Genomic DNA, 18,979 nt, shown 5'->3' on the forward strand with positions numbered 1-18,979 from the left:
CTATATACAAAATTGTCACCCGCACGATCTTTAATTATCCTATATTAAAGAGCAAAACCAACCAATCCAACTAACCAGGGACTCTATATATCTCTATATATGGGGAGTGTATTTACAGTTGGTAAATTTCTTTTTGGCAGTCGTGCTTTTTAATTTTTAATAGATTTAAAATTTGTTGCATATAATTGTATCGCTGCATGCAATTGAAAATTCTTAAATACTTGTACAATAGGATAGAGGTCTGTTGAAGATCGTTTTAATAACATTTTTTGTACGGTAAAATCATTTTTTTCTATAGGAGTCGAAGGCTCCACTCCAAATATACCATATTCAATTATACAGAAGGAGCAAACCTTACTATATAATATTTCTAATTCATTTTTTTTCAAGGCTGTTTCTCATTTATAAAAACACGTAAAATATGCATTTTGGTTTTTTACAAATAAATATTTCAATTCGAGGTTTTCATCCACTACCGAACTAATTTTATCTATATTAGGACAAGAACAATCGCTTATTATCATTTGTAAATAGTTGAAATTCAATTTCAAAGTTGTATTAGTAAGATGTTGGCTCAAAAAGCTAACTTTTGACTCTGTAATGTATAAACAATTATGACATGTTATAGATACTGTACCTACGACGTAACAAGTTGAATTAGTAATTTCTCGACAGACAAGTCGAATCAACTAGATGGATTTAATTCTAATTAACGCATCTTAGCGACTTGAAAATGCTGTTAAAATGTGTTGACAACAAGAGTAAACATGCATGCAAAATTTCAGAGCGAATGAATAGGCGGAAGCGCTTCAAAATTCGACTGAAAGGTTCTGTACCATGAATCTCACATACATAGTCACAGCGAGTTATTATAAGAGCGGTAATAAACTGCAAGCTAACAGACGGATAAATGGTCATATTTAGTCAAGTTATGTTAAAAAAGAGAATTTCAGAGAATCTGTATGGAAATAAGGTAAGGATTTATTTTAATGTGGGTAATTAAAGCACGTAAAATCGATAGTAAAATTAAATTTTATTAGTACATTCATTCAGTATTTTACTAAATCAATGACGGAACAATGTTGACGACCCTTAATCTCTGATTTCTGATTATCATGGCTTGCCTTTTAAAAATATTTCAACCGTTCACCCGTCATTTTTTTTTCTTTTTTTTTTCTACCTCCGGATTCACCGTTAGGCATGGTTCGGAGGATGAGATGAATGATTTGTAGCGTGTGTGAAAATGCCATGCCTGACCAGGATTCGAACCCGGGACCTCCGGATGAAAGGCCGAGACGCTACTACTCGCGCCACGGAGATTGTCTTGATTATACGAGTAAATGTTCACTCTCGCTGGAGCAATTCGGAATTTATACTTCGTAAAGATTAAATTGGGAAACATTTGTTTCACGAAATTCATTTATGTACACGTCCACATAATTTACTACTTAAATTATCAAAAAGTATTCAAAAGTCTGACATCCGTTCATCGGACATTCATTTTAAAAAAGTGAAGCTGTAATCCTTACAGAAAACGAAGAAGATTTACATTAATTTTGAGGAAGTTAGTCCGAATTAACTTTAACACAGGAAAAATGTCACCAAGAAATAAAAAAATTCCTTTTGCAATTTTCTCCGAAAGATGTTTAGAAGGTTTTACTTCCTTAAAATCCGTTGAGTCTACAACCTCAACTTTTCATAAAAACAGTTTAAAGATGGTTCCATAAAAACAGGTGAAATGAAATGCCAGTTTATTTTATTTCCTGTAATTTCCTTCGTTTTTTTTTACTAAAACTAACGGAGCTAAAATTACATTTTTTTTGCTCTCGTTAATAAGTACAATTCTACGCCAATTTTTTCCATTACCAAAAATGGATTCAATAAGATAAAAAACTAGTTTTCTACTTTCGGAAATTAATTTTTTTGGTCTTACATGATAAAACAAATCATTATAGCAAGCCTGATATTTCTTTCCATTAGCGATTACGTTTCTCTTTCAATTGGAAATAAATTTATATATATCATTAAATAGCGGGTGCGTTAAAAGGATGAGACGATTTTAAACAAACAATCGGGACTAGCTCTGAAGAGTAGCGGGGGAATTGGTTTTCTCGCCGAGATCGCTCGTCATGCAATTTGGTGTACAGTGTCATAAGATAAGCAACATGGCAAAATTATAGATGCGAGAACGTGAATTTTCTGAGATGCATTTACTACGTGTAATTCAGTAAGTTAAGTACAAAGAAGTGAATTTGGCGTGAATTTAATGTGAATATACATGGAAGAATTCCTTCAAAAATTTCTGTTTTGAATCAGGTAGAAAGGTGAAATAAAACGAATAATGTATGTGATCAATCGGTTAGTAGTAAACGTACGTAGTAAACAGTACATACTCCATAGGGTGTCGGAAGTTAGGGCGCGGTTATTCAAGATCAATCTCATTCTTAAGAGTTCCACCCTGATAGAATTAAATTTGTTCTAAAAATGTTCGTTATCGGTAAATAAGGGCTATTAGAATTCTGTACTAGATTTAATGAAATCCTGAATAACAATCCTGAAATTTTAAATATACTAATAAAGTAACACGAGGCATTTTTATTTACCAATTGGTCGTAGTGTTTACAAACAAAATTTTCCTGATCGGAATGATGAAAATCCATGAACAACCCTTACATAGTGTCAAAGTTACAAGTATGGTATACTGTATCTCCATTTGGAATTGTTGGTTCTTACGTTTTCGAAGACGGTCGGTCACACAGAAACCGCTAAATCTCAGCGATTCGAAAAATACAGCCTAATAATATTCATGGTGAAAACTGGTTCCAAGAGAATAGCGCCACAGCGCAAACTACTCTAGAATCAAGGCACGTTCATTGTTTCCCATTTCGAAGACATAAACCGGCCTCGTAAGTCTCCAGATTTAACTGCTGTATACTAATTTTTAAATTAATTTCTTAAATGTTTGTTAATAGAACCGTACATCACCAAGGATTTGAAAAATAACGTTATACAAGAAATTCGACAGATTCATAATGTATTGTTAAGAATAGTTATAAACAATTTTCGGACACGACTTGAATGTATTGTGTGTCACGGAGGTCACTTAAACGTAATTTTAAAAAAAATTAAATTTATTGAATTGCCTATAACTATTGTATTGATATAAAAGTGTTTTACTTTTATTACATTTAATTCCCACATGAAATCACTACAAAAAAAGTCATATTTCAGTGCATCCTTTAGAAATAGTAAAAATCTAATCTAATTCAATTTCCTCAATTTTTTTTTCAGTGTCCTACTACAATTCATTTTTTTAAAATATACATTCTCTAAAATTATCAGAACACTTAAATTCACTTTTTACGCAATAAAATATTTTACATAAAACCACTTACATATTCTCATCAATTTTTTTTTTTTTTTTAACTATTTTAGTAAACGGTAAAATATTTTACGTATTACGTAAAAAATGCAACTACAGATTCCATCATAGTTTGCTGATACTCTCGTTGCCACAAAAAAAAAAATACCACTGCAACCAAGACACTGCTATTAAAAAAAAAGAAGACTTAAAACCAATCAATATTACTAATACACCTGAAAAAGAATCATTGACATGTCCACATCTATATAAGGAAATATTCAAAGAATCCTGGAGTTATAGCTGAGTGTAGAATTTTCTTTTTGAGCGATTTTTGGTTTATTCAATTTGTTGTATAAAAACAATAAAAAAAAAAAAATAATAATAAAAAAAAACATTTTCTACACTACTTGGAGGAGATTATGATTTTTAGAAAAATTAATTTAATAAAAGTTAATTTTCTGAATTAATAAAATTGAGTAACTTTTCCTGTAAAAAGAATGATTTTTTTACATAATATTCCAGAATCTCATTTCATATTGCTCATTTCTCTCTCACAAAAAATAAAAATATCAGTTTTTCTCGCTTAACAGTTTTCAGTAAAATTAAAATTAAGAAAAGCAGAGTTAAACAGCAGAAAAAGTACATTCTTATCGAATGACACAGTGGACATCACTTAAGTGTTCCATCAGTCAATCTCTATTACAATCCTTCACAGTTATCTGTTATATATTTCTTTACCACCACCATGCCACTTTTTTGATCAGATTTACCAGTCTCAAAGATAAGATATGACTTTCATTATTTCACTAATATAGGCTGCTAATATTCGGTTAAATAGCATCTATCGAAAGTTTTTTTTCTAGTAGGAAAGAAGGCAAAAAAAAAAGAAGATAATTAAGGATGTTGGATGTAAGAAAACGTCAAAGAATAGTAAAGGTGGAAAAAAACAGTTGACAGGCAAAAAAAAAAAATTCAGTTTGGATATAGGTTTCCTACACACGCGCGCGTGCGCGCGCGCGCGCACACACACACACAAACACACGAGTATACGCTTGTTCTTTCTTTCTTTTTTAAAAATTGGTGCAGCCAATTTCTAAAGTTACAGGAAAACAGATTCAGTCGAAGGTACTACTACCGTCCATCACCAGGACGAACATACCAATACTCGGTTAAAAAAATTGTTCCAAAACCGTGTGTACATGTGCTTTTTTGACACTTCAAAACAATTACAACGGTTGTTTTGATTAAAAGAAGAAAATTTTATTCACATTATTTGTAATTACAAACTATCAAGTTTTAAAGAAAGTCACTTTTTTTATAACACTCGCTACAAAAGTTATTTTAAAAATAATTGAAGGACAGTATAATATATAATATAATTAATATAAATGAATTATATTTAAATTAAATCCAGATAAAATTATTTTATTATTACTTTTTTCAACATGGCAAAATAAAAATATTTAAAAGAAGTTAAACGATCACATAATACTTAATACGCTAGCTAACTTACAACATAAATTACAATAAATTTGCATGAATCAAAAAACTGCAGCGTTTTCTTTCATTATAAAACAAAGCAGAACGTGTAATCACATATTTTTCTGTTTGTTCTGAAGCTACTGCAAAACCGAATGTATATGAACAAACTCGATTAAAAAAAATGTACGTGCGCTGAAGCACGATGATTTCTTTTATAAAGTAAATAAGTACAATGTTCTGTTAAGAGCTTTTTTTTCATGACTAAGAAAAACTGGTAATCACAAGCACACAACTTTTATAACGTTTTTCTTTTATTTTTAGCAAATGAAATCAATTAGTTAATTCAACCTAGCAAAAGAGTGAAAACCTGCATGCATACTAAATGAGAAAACGAAATTAGAAAGCATAACAAAATGTAAAGAAGCTAACTTTATTTTTAAAAAATAAATAAAATCTAAGCAAATACTGCCTTTTTAACTATACGATTTTCGGTAAAATATTTGGGCGAACGAATATTTCTTTTAATCAGATTTAATTACTACTATACTTTATGTGGAAAGTTGTAACAGGGTTGTATTCCGCCTTACTTGTACATCTAGGACGTCTGGATTCAAAACCCGATTAGATTTGGTATTTCTCATACGTTAAAAAAATCTACTTCTCATCATTATAAAAATAAGTGAAATTAAAAATGATTGGTAGCTGCAATTGGCTTCAGACAACAGTCCCTGAAGCGAACAAATGAACACTACAACCCCTGTTATCCGAATCCACGTTAACCGAATCGGAACAGAACAAAAACAGATTAATTTCTACGCGATGGAAGTAACTTGTATCGAACTAAAATAGGTCTATAGTGTGCTACACGTAAATATTATAGTCTGTTTTCGAAAGACGGCACTGACCGTTGATTCTTATGTTTCGAATGATTCTTATTTGGAATGACCAGCGAGTTATCGACAGAAAATTGTCTTACCTAATTCGGGTTTAAGTGTTACGTATTGGCTACCGATCTATTAAAAAATATATTTGTTGAAAAATAGTTAAACGTTAAAAAATAAAGTTGCTATTAAAATGAAGAAAACTTAAAAAGAAAAGCATCAAAACGCGTGAAAAATGGGGAATGGTAAATATATCGCTAAGAATTTATTATAAATGCGTCAGAGAAATGATAGTAACCGGAAAAAGCATAAAGATTAACTAAAGTGGTGGGTGCTCTATAAAACCTTCGCCTTCTAAAATACAAACGAGAAGAAAAGCAATAAAAAAAACAAAAAAACAATGGTTCATGAAAAATAAAGCCTTATTTGCACTGTTTGTACAGAAAAAGGAAAGGAATTTCTGAGTTGACCAATTAATTAGAGTTACCTAACGGATTTAAAAATGTATTACAATGTCTATGATTATTATTTCATTCTCAACAGGTCTTTAAACAGTTACTTTAAAGAATGATTATAAAGAAATCTAACGTTGATCAGTAATTAACTGCTATTTTGCATTAATATATAACGAATGTAAGAATATATAAGTGACTTTGATGAAGTCCTTATTACCCGAAATACGGATAAGAGGGGTTATGGAAATAAATAAATAATATTAGGGATTGCACGGCAGCCCAGTACCGAACTGGTAGCAAGGATGTATTTTTAGATGACTTTGGGGTAGCACTTACGAAAATAGGTAAAAATAATTCATCAATAATAAACCATGTGATTTTCTAAATTTTCTTTATTAAAAATTACGGTGTTCAGAGCTATCGATTTAATTATATTGGGAGCCGTCGCCTTATGTTAATGTGTAATCTAATAAGAAGAATACCAAAGATTAAAAATTTATTGAAAGATATTTACAGACAAAATTCGTTTAAAAATTTATGAAAACCACATCATGTACTATAAAAATTATATAAAACAACAATCAAGAGAGAAAATGAAAATCTTGAAACAAAAAGGAAGCGACCACCAACACAATTGCAAAACGGAATACAAGCTAAAGGGTTTCCATTTATGGCAGGCAGGTGGACTGAATCGCCCGATGACATTTACACGCATGGAAGTTTTGCTGATGTGAGGAGATTGTAGGTAGTTATGTGAATTTCCCCAATCGGCATATTAGACAGTTTCTTTCTGGAAACGGTGCTTTTCGAGATAGGGTAGCCAGATCTGGTTTAATTCAGGCTAGCGTCCGGAGTGTAGGGCTACTGATGATGTGCGCCATGTCTTATATGTCTGTCCTAGGTACGAAGTTGAACCTACTAAAGTAGCTATAGAGCTTGCGAGGATCAACTGTGATTTTGAGCTGCAAGTTAATAGGAAAATAGAAAGGGAATGGATCATAGTTGCTGGCTTCCTTAGATTCTTAGCCCTGCGGAGGATGGCTGAGGGAGTCTGATGCTGTTATAAATGTACAGATAGAATAGCAAACCGGGTGGCTATGCTCCAGACTGGAGCAGAGACAGGGTATGTTTTCATTGGAGGCTTATTAAATTTATGAATCTGTTTCTTGATTTTTAAGTAAATTAACAGGACTTTAACAGTTGTTTTCTTGGTATGAGGATAGTATTTTTTGTTTTTAAAGGCTCAATCAAGTTATGATCTGAGTGCACAGTCTTATTGACGTTAGGATATAGGAAACGTTTTTGTCCGAAACTTTCGGTATTACAGGAAGGCGCAGGTGGGAATTAACCGATTCGCTGAAGCGCGAATCGGTTAATTTGATAGTTGAGGGTTGTAAGTTATGTTAGGTGGTCGTAATTGGAAGAGGCCATAAAAAAGCGATAATAGGTTGTGCAAATACAATGATGGAAATATCTGCCGAGACATTCCATCAGTGTATCCTGACAGACCAAACTGATAACTGTGTTGTGTTATCAAGTTTAGAGGGTCTAAAACACGACCTTTGATACAGCACATCAGGGCTAGGAAGAACGGAGAGGATGGCGACCAGGATCATCACAAGTCTTCCCCTACGGGGGTCAGGATGATTTATAATGGATAGATTATGACGTATTATTTATCTATTTACTATTATTTATCTGTTACCATAACAGATAAATAATAGTAGATAAATAACACGTGAGGATTTCTCAATAAATGAAACCTCCGAAATAGTTTTACTAACACTAAAATTTGATATAACATTCTTTGTTGGATTCAGAATGAGGAGTAGGTTGGCGAAATAGAAAATAATAATTTAAAAAAAATCGCATGAAATGTTCTAAACCAAAGTTAGGGATATGGATTTAAGTATCAGAATATAGGTGCCTCTTTATTTCCGAATAGAATAGAAAGGCTGGTGCAGTGTATCGGTTAAGAGCGATCTCTATGCGAGTAATGAGTGGAGAAAGAAAAGTTCAGATTTGGATTCCGGGACGGAATCCGAATCTGAACTTTTGACGGAATACTTTTGGCCGAATCTTATTCTGACGGAATAGGTATTTCTTTTGCGGGTTGACAGAATTTATATACCCATGATTTTTACTTAAGCGTATACTTTTAAATTTATTAAAACGTAACAGTCCTTTTTTTAGTTCTTGCGGTTACCTCTGTTAAACAGCAATAAATTTGAATTTAACAGCAAGTTTAAAATTCTAATAGTTTTTAAAGATGGAACAATTTTTAAAGATGTTGAAACAATTTTCATCGTACATGGTACAGGTTTTTTGTCAACAAAATGTAATATTTAAAGTTCGAGGTTCATCATCGATAGTAATTCTTGAATAAATGTTTGAAATATTAAATGAAGATATACTGTATCAATCGGCGATTCGTATAATTTTTTTTTCGGAAATCTAGACTTTAATGCTTTCATTATTTGTCAGAAAGTTTAATTCGATGCCTCTGATGTAAAATCAGTTTTAACGAGTAAGGCAGTTTGAAATTGATATTTTAAGCTATTTGTTTTAGAATTAAACATTTTTACTTAGATATTTTAAAAATAAGTAGAAATTTGTATATTTTGATTGACTTAACGGTACTCTATGAACTAATATACTAATAATGTACGGTAAGAAAATGTATCTTCATAATCTTTATCTATTTGTAGATAAAACCTGTATTGTTTTATCTACAACAATGTTATACTGATTTAATCAGTATAATATTTCGGAAATTTCCGGATATGTTGCATCGGGACTTAAAAGGAGCTGTATTCCGTGTTCTTGCAGTGAAATACAGCGTTTCGCTTCCTTGCAGTATTATATAATCAATGTTTTGCGGTATAAATACGTGTAAAAACAACAAATTACGGCAAAGACAGGATTCGAGGAGCCGATAGCATTAAAATATAACTCCACCGACCTGAGCTTCGAATGGTTTGTTATTAATATGCATAGATGAGCAGTACCCTGTTTGGCAACCTTTTTCAATATTTAAAAATTCTTATATACATAATAATATAGATTTTAAGAAGTTATTACCTTACAATTAAAGTAAGCTGGATAATAAACAGATATCAACAGATGTTACGAGAAAATCAAGTTACGGATAACGGTTAGAACCGAGATCCAAATATAAAATAATAAAATTATTCAAACATTCTGATATATCGCTGTAAATGTAATATTCAAAACTATTCATGCAAAAACATTGAGTAGTTATGTACGCAGCAATTACTGTCGTACAATTCATAATTAAAATTCAATTATCGGCGGTAAAAGTACAAGCTAAATCTTTAGTTCGCTTTCATTTACTAGTACACCAGATATTCATAAAACAATTAAAGTAAAATGATGGAAAACGCAAAATAAATTACAAGCTATTAATCTAGCTTTATCTGAAAACCAAGCAAAATGGAAAATTATGACAGAAAGGTGTTCAAAATTAATAGAGCCAGTAAAATGTCCGAGATATTAATTTACCACGACTCGTACACGATAAAGCCGGGTGATTCCGTCAGTCGCTATTTTTAGCTTTTTAATCTAAAATGTCTATCAGGATTACGTTTATGTAAGTAACTATCTATCTACTTACTACCATTATTCGATTGAACGATATTAAATAACTATTCATTAATTCACACGAAAAAAGTGTTAGAAAATATAAAAATACATAGCTTAATGATGCTGATCGGCGTTTTTTAAATCAATATTTCGAATAAAATAAATATAATATGTAACAGCAATAATAATTACAAAAATTAATATAATCTAAGCATAACTGCTAGTCGAAGAATATTCCATTCGGCGGAGATTTTACGATCAGAATAAAAATATTATTTTGCCGTAATGTCTCAAATAAAAAAGTCGATCAAATTCTACCTCCGCAACCCGAAAGATTAGCCGATTCCTCATTCTATCAAGACTCCTGCCAGTTAGTTCAGACATAAATCAAGAAAATGGATTTTAAAGAACCATGCACGATGAATTCTAACTAAAATCTAACATTAATCTTAATTTAAAATATTCTCAGAAGGCCATCCTCATTCTACGAAAAACTGTTTTTCAAAATTTACTAGGTTCGATTCAAATACGAGCAAAAAAATTACAAAAAACTTAAAGACCTATGTCCAATAAAATCTGTGTGAAATACATATATATTTTTTTAATTTTCTAAAGCGATCCTTCTACAATTTACACCATATTCCAATAGGGCCTTTGATAATTATTTGAGGTTTTGTAATTTTAAAGCTAATAATGAATTCTGTACGTCACATCCGGATTTAAAAAATGCATAAATTAGTTAAAGGTACCATGGATGCAGCAACAAGGAAAAGCAGCTGCTTACAGGCCCCGGATGAAAAAACGTTGAAATGAACGTTGGATGGAAAAACTAGATTCAAGGAAACTTCTGGAATATTACACAAATTCAACCAGCCACCCATTAAATACCTTTTCAAGACTGTCTCATTAACCGGTGGGTCATACACAGAAATATTTCAAGAAATATAAACATGAAGAATACACGTAAGAAAAAAATAACTGAAGTTAAACAAATCTTCATTATAGCATAAATGAATGGAAGATTAGGTTTCACGTCGAGGTAATGCAGCACGTTAGAATTGAATTGATAAAGTGAATGGATAGAAAACTTTTACAGATTCCTGTAGGTACATCCCATACTAACACAATGAGGATTAAATTATCAGAAGTTATTATTTGATTAATTAATTTTTTTCTGAAGGAAATTACCTGACTGATTAGGTGAACAATTCGGAAAATAAGAAAACACTGAACACAAAACGACTTTGGTAATTTTCCATTGGTTTCCCGGATCGGCAGCTATTTTTATCGAAGAAGAAATCGTAACGAGTGAGATAAATAAAAATAACCTCGACTTTTTTTACTATTATTATTAAGCTTCAAACTATATTCGCGATTATTATAAACAGGTAATTATTTTGTTTGTACAACCCGATCTAAGTATTTTTTACTCAATATTTATTTAACATAATGAAAGTGCGTAACACAACCAGTTAACGCACGGATGCATTTTTTGTAGTCTGATTCTATTTAATTGCCTTTTTGTTTAAACTTTTTTCTTTTACCTTCCACACTGCTACTTATGTAAATTATCTGTAAAAGCATATATACATTACGATCTATAAACGGATTTGTGTATATTTAAATAAACATAATTACGCAAAAGTGTAAATGTATATATATCGATACATATCACAAGAGTATACTCACTCGTATTATTATGTAGATAAAGGAGTGCACTTAATTTAATCGATTAAGGAACGAGGATATTCAGATAGAGTTGGAGGTATTTACTTTCAATGAAAGAAATAAGAAATACAGCCTTAAGTCGAGTGAACATATTAATAAAATGGCAGAAGAACGTTTCCAGATCCTAACGAAAAGGTACTCACCCCGGTGAAGGAAAGATACTGGAAATGCAAAGAAAAGATGGATGTGGAAACAGGCAGTTCTGACTAATCCGTAAGAGCAGAAGTAGAAGATTATTAATCACAACGTTAATAATATATATTATTTGTAACAGATAATCGGCGATCATTATAATCGTTCAATAAATATATTAAGGGAACACTACTCCAGTATTTATTATAAATGATAAAATTCTGTAGAATGATCGAGGTGATTTCGTTTAACCAAGATCAAAACATACATACGTTTCATTTTAATGTGTTTAAATCAAAACCTAAGTTTACCGTTATTAAAAATTTATTACATCGTATTTTCGTGGAAAATATTATGTTACATCATATTTAAAAAAAAAACAGAGTGTCTATTTCTATCTAATCAGACAACCCAACTATTTTTGCGTTCGAAGATAATACTTCAGACCATAAGAAAGAGCTTTATTACGCTCCCGTTGTCATTTTCAATAAATTACCGTACAATTTTACGACCGATTTAATTAAAATGAATTAAACGATTTTCTTTTACAAAAACAATATTGTTCTGTACATATATATATATATATATATATATATATATATATATATTTTAACAATGCTAATTAAATAATCCTGAATTTTCTGCATCGTCTTTAAAGGGACACAGGTAATGCTGCTCACATATTTTTCAAATAATTCCACTAAAATTATTTAATCTGTACAAATCAGTTAAAATGATATCTATAGAGCTGTGATATTATTGTTTCTAAGCTGTAATTATTTTTGTGAATTAATGTGAACTATAACTACACATTTTTTATGCTGTTGTGATCAAGGTTTTCCGGCAGTTACGTATTAGCCCGTTGACCATAACCATAACGACCCCATAACTTTGAAAATACTTCATAGTTACGGGATGATTAACATATTTTATATATTAAAAATGTAAGCATTATTGATTATAATTATTGTTATAAATTAACAAACTTAACTTACGCTAGCTACGTCGACTTGTTAACAGTAATGTTTTGATTATTTAAATAATAAATGACTGCAATAATTACTGAATTAATTATTTAAATTCTCAAAAAATTACTGTGTTAATTAGTCAAGGTTGGCGAGCGAAGCAAGCGTAGGTTAGTTAAGTTTGGTAAAAGTATATTTATAAAATAAAAATTTTAAAGGTTATAAAGATAGTAATATAATGGTTATATCGGGTGATATTAACAGTAACCCAAAGTTTGCAATTTATTGGTCGACGGGCTAATACGTAAGTACTGGTTTTCCCACTATTTTCCTAGATTCTTTCATTTTTTTTAATCCGTGGTGTATAAAATTTACTATTCCTGATATGATCTATGTAATGTATAACTTTGTATTTAATACAGATCTGAATAAAATATTTTTTTATTTATTAATATCGTCCAAATTACTAATGAATGGTCTTGTAAAATGCATGTATACACAAAATGTTTTTTTTTAACTGATAATTACGGACCAACTGGCAAAATTGAAAGGTATTCTTCGTGAAATGCAATAAAGAGCTTAGCAAGTGTATACAGAGAATATTTATGAATTAATATGAAAATAAAGCTAAACTATGACCTTGCTACCAAATTTATGAAAATATTATTTAATTTTCATTGTAGAATTTTTCACTGACTTTTATTATGTGTACTTGTTTAATTAAAGCCTGCTCTTTAAATATGATGAATAATAAATAATATTTTAATATAAAATAAAATTCTATACATTAGATACAATGTATCGTTTTTTTTAATTTGTTTTAAAATTACAAGAAAAATTTCAATCTTAAATTTGAATTATGTTAGACTTCTTTTTTATGATTATCATAAATTTTTAAAGTAGGTGCTTAGGTTTTTTTTAATATTCCACTGAAATGAAGATATCCGATCGATCAAAATAGGTAACAGATGTCATTTACGTAGCAAGAAACCGCTTTTATTCGACTGGCAAATTAAGCGTACGCAAAACGGGAAGTACAATTCTTCAACTACTGAGCAATCACTTACGTGGCCCTTGATTTAAATCAACTTACATTGATTTAACAACTTAGTTTCTACTAATGAAATGAACAGTGAACGAACTGAACTGTTAAATAAACAGTAAACTAAAAACTAATTTCAATAACATAGACCGATTTAGGCATTTACAACCTGTGTGAAAATAATATTAGCAATTGAATGAAGCACAATTAGTTTTCAAATCGTTAAATAGCAAATAATAATTAAAATTACTTCAAGGTTAAATAATTTAATAAAAAAAAAAATGATATTCACCCACAATATAAAAAACAAAACGTACATCATAAAAAATATAGTTATAAATTAATAGGTATATCGGGTGGCAAGCGAAGGTAAAACACACAATCGATAAGTGAAATAATAAAACGAAAAAAAATAGATTTATAAAATTTAAACGACGAAAAAATGTACACCAGAAAAAAATTATTTATAAACAGGATGGGCTATAAAAAATCTTTACAACAAAAAAGGAATCCCCTACCTTAAAAATATATTATTAATTTTCAACATTTATAGCAAGAAATTAAATATGTTTTTTTTTGTTTTTAATTGAAGGATAAAATTATAATAAATAAAAAAAATCCTGAAACATTTATCAAAAGCATAACACTTTTAAAGGTCTAAATTATTTTTATTACTGAACCAACACACTAATGAAAATGATCTAATAAAAATCACACTAATTAAACTAAATAATGAATAAATCCTGACATATAAACACTTTTTATTTATTATTAGTGTAATTTTGATATTAAAAAGCTTTATTTTTCATGAAAAAAGTTTCATCACGAACTATCTTTAAAAATAAAAACAAACTGGTACATTCATAATAAATAAACATAAAATAATGCCGAATAATTAAGAAAAAATGGAGCTATAATCGGAAGTGCCCGATATAACTACGGATAACATTACATAAAATTTAGTTTTTGAAATAGATACGACGTTATGTATATATTCGTACAATTATATAAGAACGTACATCATGAAAAGCGGATTCAGACACGCAAAGATAAACAACATAAATGAAATTGTACTGCTAAAATATGAGAGATGGTAAAGAGATAGAAATCAGTAAATATAAGTCAAAAAATACCTGAAGCATATCCCGGTTCAGGATCTTCATCTTCCGATCCAGACAAATCGTGGACACGACACTGATGATGATGAACGAGAGCAGAGGATTGATGTAGGAAGCACTCGTGCCTTAATATGGTGGTGGATGAAGTGGTGGCGGCACCGGCTGTGAGAGCGCTGGGTCCGGAGATACCGCGAGGTAAGGAATTAACAGGTCGAGGAGGATTACCGCATAAGACGAGAGCCAGGGCGCCTCCGGGACCGCTGAACTCGATGTCCACCAGGGAAGGTCTACGCGATAACGGAGGCGGCGGGGCGTAGTCTTCTTCTTCTGCAGGGCCTGCGGTTTCGACGTGGTGCGAAGACGCACCAGGAGGTGCTGGCGTCGCCGCCGGTACCTGGTTGGCTTGACGCCGCGGCGACCTTCCGCGGTCGGGAACTGTCGTTGCGCTCCAATAGCCCCACGCCATTCTAAAATCTCACAGGCATTTCGTTAACGAAATCGGAATGTCTGTCCGATCTGTAACCGGCTGCCCGCTCCCCGTCAAGGAATCAAAAATTTTGACATCACCGTTCGTACGTCGAGCTACTCGCGTATTCGAAAACGATAAACCGTTTCCTAACCGAATGTTAGTTTTGAAATACCTGAATCGCACAAAAACTCAACAGATGGAACGTTTAAAATCGATATAGTGTCGGTCGACACGGCCGTTCGAGAGATGACAAAGCGGGTTCAGATTAACGAGGCGCATTTGTCAGTCTTGCATGTAATGAGAGGTGCGGCAGCGGAAATAGGTGGGACAACGTCCGGCCGTATAGAACACTCACGATAGTGATCCGCCCAGCAGCGCGCTGCGGAGAATGATAGATAAGGGAAGGTGGACAAGAGATACGAGGGACCCACCCTGGAGCAGGGGTGCTAGCGTCACTGCAGGGCTGCCACCCTTACCGATCTGAATTTCCCTCGCCGGGAAACTGACCTCATTTAATCCCCACCACAAAACTGCACCCACACTTTGAGCAAGGTCAGTTAATTATTATATGACATCAAACGATCCCCCATATCCACCATTATTATTGTTATTAAAAAAGGTATAATAACTAAATAATAACGTAGTATTACAATAACAATAAATGAAAGCGTTACAAGATCGATCGCAAAAACACAAGAAAAAAAATTTGTACAGAAAAAACAGTTAGTATGTTTTCATTAATCCATTAACTTTTAACTAATACAATTTTTTATTAACTAGCGAATAAACGCATTGAAGAAAGGAAAGTAAAATGCACGATTAAAGTTTTTGATTTATAGAAAAGATATTTTGGACATATTTTATTTAAGCTAAATATGCTACAATCATAAGTAAAAATATTTATTTTTGCGTGAAAATCTACCCCGTTGAACATATTTTTCTTTTTTAATTATAATTAATTTTACCAAATATGATTATGTATTTGTTACATGAAAATAATTTTAAAAATTCGTAGCATACGAAAAATTCCAATCACGACCGGTATTACAATCCAGAATCTTTTGGCCATCACAGAGGTCCCACATTTAATCAAATTGTGATTACGAGTCGGTTAGATTTTTGAGCTCAACACATTTTAGAAAGGCGTAGATTTACATTTAAGAAAAGCGATTGCTTTCTTCCTAGCAGTTGAGGTGATCAGATAAGGAAGTATCGATCTCTAAATTCACTTGTGCTTCTTAAAACGTCTATCTTCTAGTTAAGCAACGGAATGGCAAAATAACACGCATACATTACTTCTGGTTGGCTACTTATTTTCAAAATACTGCATCCAACCACGAGTATAAACAAAATTCTACTTTATACTATCTCGGACATGATGACATAAAGCCCAGAATAATATATCTGTATATATAATTTACATTAAATATCATCAATGACACAATTCTTACATAAAATAAACAATGACTAGTTTCCCGTTCGAACATCGCACACGCGGGGGGGGGGGGGAGTGAGAGGAGAGATATTGACAGGAGGAAAAAGCGCGTGTAACACAAGTAGTACATAAACGTCACAAGTTATGCTTTAGAAAAAAGTACTTATTTAAGATGTTTTTATTAAAAACAATTATGTACAAACCACGCATTAAAAATTGGATTTGTAAATAAAGTTACCCGGAAGAGTCGAAAAGTTTTAAGGCAGTATTGTTGAATGAACATAAAAAACATAAATATATAGGTAAAAAAAGGATATACAATTTTATTTTATTTGTAATTAGTTAAACATAAGTTAGTGGTTCCCAAACTTTTCCGAGTCGCAGCACCATTTATCAATGAAAATATTTACGTAGCGCCCTACATAAAAGTATGACTACTCGTAAGTAAGAGATAAAAATAAAATAAACTCGTGTATCTTCATTATTTTTTTTTTTTTTTTACTTTATTAACATTAAATTAATAATTATGAATGTCTTGGTTCAATTAATTATGAAGCTCTTACAATATTTCGCGGCGCCCCTGCGAAGAGACCGCGGCTCCCCGGGGCACCGCGGCGCACAGTTTGGGAATCACTGACATAAGTGATAAGTTACGTGGGTTATTAAATAAAAAACTTCTATTAATATTCTTACAACGCTTTTATCATGGTGGAAGGTACAATTTCAGAATGTAAGAAAAAAGATAAATACCTTAACTAAACAGCTACAATTAAATAAGACAGTCTACAAAGAAATAGAACCAGTAACCGGCACAATCAAAAAGAAACGGATCTCATTCTTGGGACACCTAATCAGAACACCGGAAAATAGAATCATCAGGAAAAAAATAGAAAAAATTATGGAATAGCAAAATCAACATAAAATGGATTACAGAAATCAAAGAATATATGAAGGAACTCGAAATTACAATGTAAGATTTGAAGAACGAAATAGATAAAATTAAAAACTCAGACAGACAAACTAGACAACAAACGAAAATCAACAAAGAAACAATAGGAAGGGTGATTTCAGACCAAGAAAGAAAGTTAAGATCCGAAAGAATGAAGTACTGGGCTAACAGGAAACTGAAAAACCCTTCTATAAAAAAATTGACTAAAGTAGTCGAATGTAAGCCAAACAAAAAAAAAAGAAAAAAGTTAATTGATAAACCGTTAGAAATTTTACGGTACTATTAGAACAAGTACTTATTCTGTTTATCAATACAATAAATAAAATTGGACGCAAGGGCGCTTCCGTAACATAGATTGTAAATATCCTTTAAAATTCATGAAATTGTGTACCTTGAAGTTATGCGTTTACACCGCTAAGAACTGCGCGAGTACTCTGAACAACCCACGAAGCAGACTACATATCGTAACTCAACAAAGTTACGTTATGATGAACAACTTTCAGCAGTGCTGAAACGCAAGAGATAAATGAATAATTCAAGCAACCTGGAATAAGAGATCAAATTTTACGAACGATTCCCGTGCAAACAAACTTAATTACCAGCTATAACAACAATAATACTATAATAGATTTAGATAACAATAGATGATAAAAATAATAAATTATTGAACACTGTATTCTTTTAGCGGTCCGTAACTCGAACAAGGCATCACCGGTCGAAAAGAAGCTATGGATGACGGCTAAGAATTTGAAGTGCGTACTAAAGAAAAGTCGTAGTGAAAGTTATAACTTCTTTTCGCAGTTGAGAAAATACCTAAATGTTCCATCTGCAAGGCAAACCCTGATAACAAATGTATCTAACGCGAGGAATGAAGTTACAATTTACAGAGAACAAAGGAAACGAAAAGAGAAATAAATTAAAGACAAAACAAAGGAAATACAAATAAATAAATAAATGAAAGCTGAAGCGGTAATTTTAGGTTTTTCTTCCGTCCTACATTTATTTACTCGTAATTGTTTTTTGTATACATTGATCAGTATTTTTTTTTAAAAATCAATAATAAAAAAAATTAACAATCTATTTCTGTAAGAAGTGTTATGAGATAACGTATATCGATTAATGTTACAAGGAAAGAACAGATATCTTGTTTTTTGATCAAAAGGTAAATTTCTACAAAAGGTAGAAAAAGAAACATAAAATGAGAGATCGGAAAGAGATGGGAAGGATGGTAACAGTATTTTAAAGAAGACTGATGACTGGAAATAAATCGTAATACTAAAACACGATCTTCCAGAACCGAACCCGATCTATGAACACGGTAAGTTAGTCGGTTCGTACGGCTACAGTACCAGTTAC

The 18,979-nt window shown here is 31.6% G+C and overlaps 1 protein-coding gene across 9 annotated transcripts in view; it reads right to left on the reverse strand.

The window, feature by feature from the left end:
- The window catches only part of aPKC (protein kinase C iota type), a 713,443-nt gene that overhangs the window by 462,141 nt on the left and 232,323 nt on the right, over positions 1–18,979 (reverse strand). The window contains exon 1 of one of the 9 annotated variants that reach the window (XM_075358247.1): positions 14,786–15,427. The exons of 7 other annotated variants lie outside the window; for them this stretch is intronic. In XM_075358247.1, the coding sequence (XP_075214362.1) occupies positions 14,786–15,236 (451 nt within the window). In that variant the 5' untranslated portion in view covers positions 15,237–15,427. Of the gene's footprint in view, positions 1–14,785; positions 15,428–18,979 lie in introns of those variants that run through there. One more of the 9 variants, XM_075358238.1, reaches the window with a different exon arrangement.

The sequence above is a fragment of the Lycorma delicatula genome, chromosome 1 (assembly GCF_047948215.1).
Source record: "Lycorma delicatula isolate Av1 chromosome 1, ASM4794821v1, whole genome shotgun sequence".
Classification (NCBI taxonomy): Eukaryota; Metazoa; Arthropoda; class Insecta; order Hemiptera; family Fulgoridae; genus Lycorma; species Lycorma delicatula.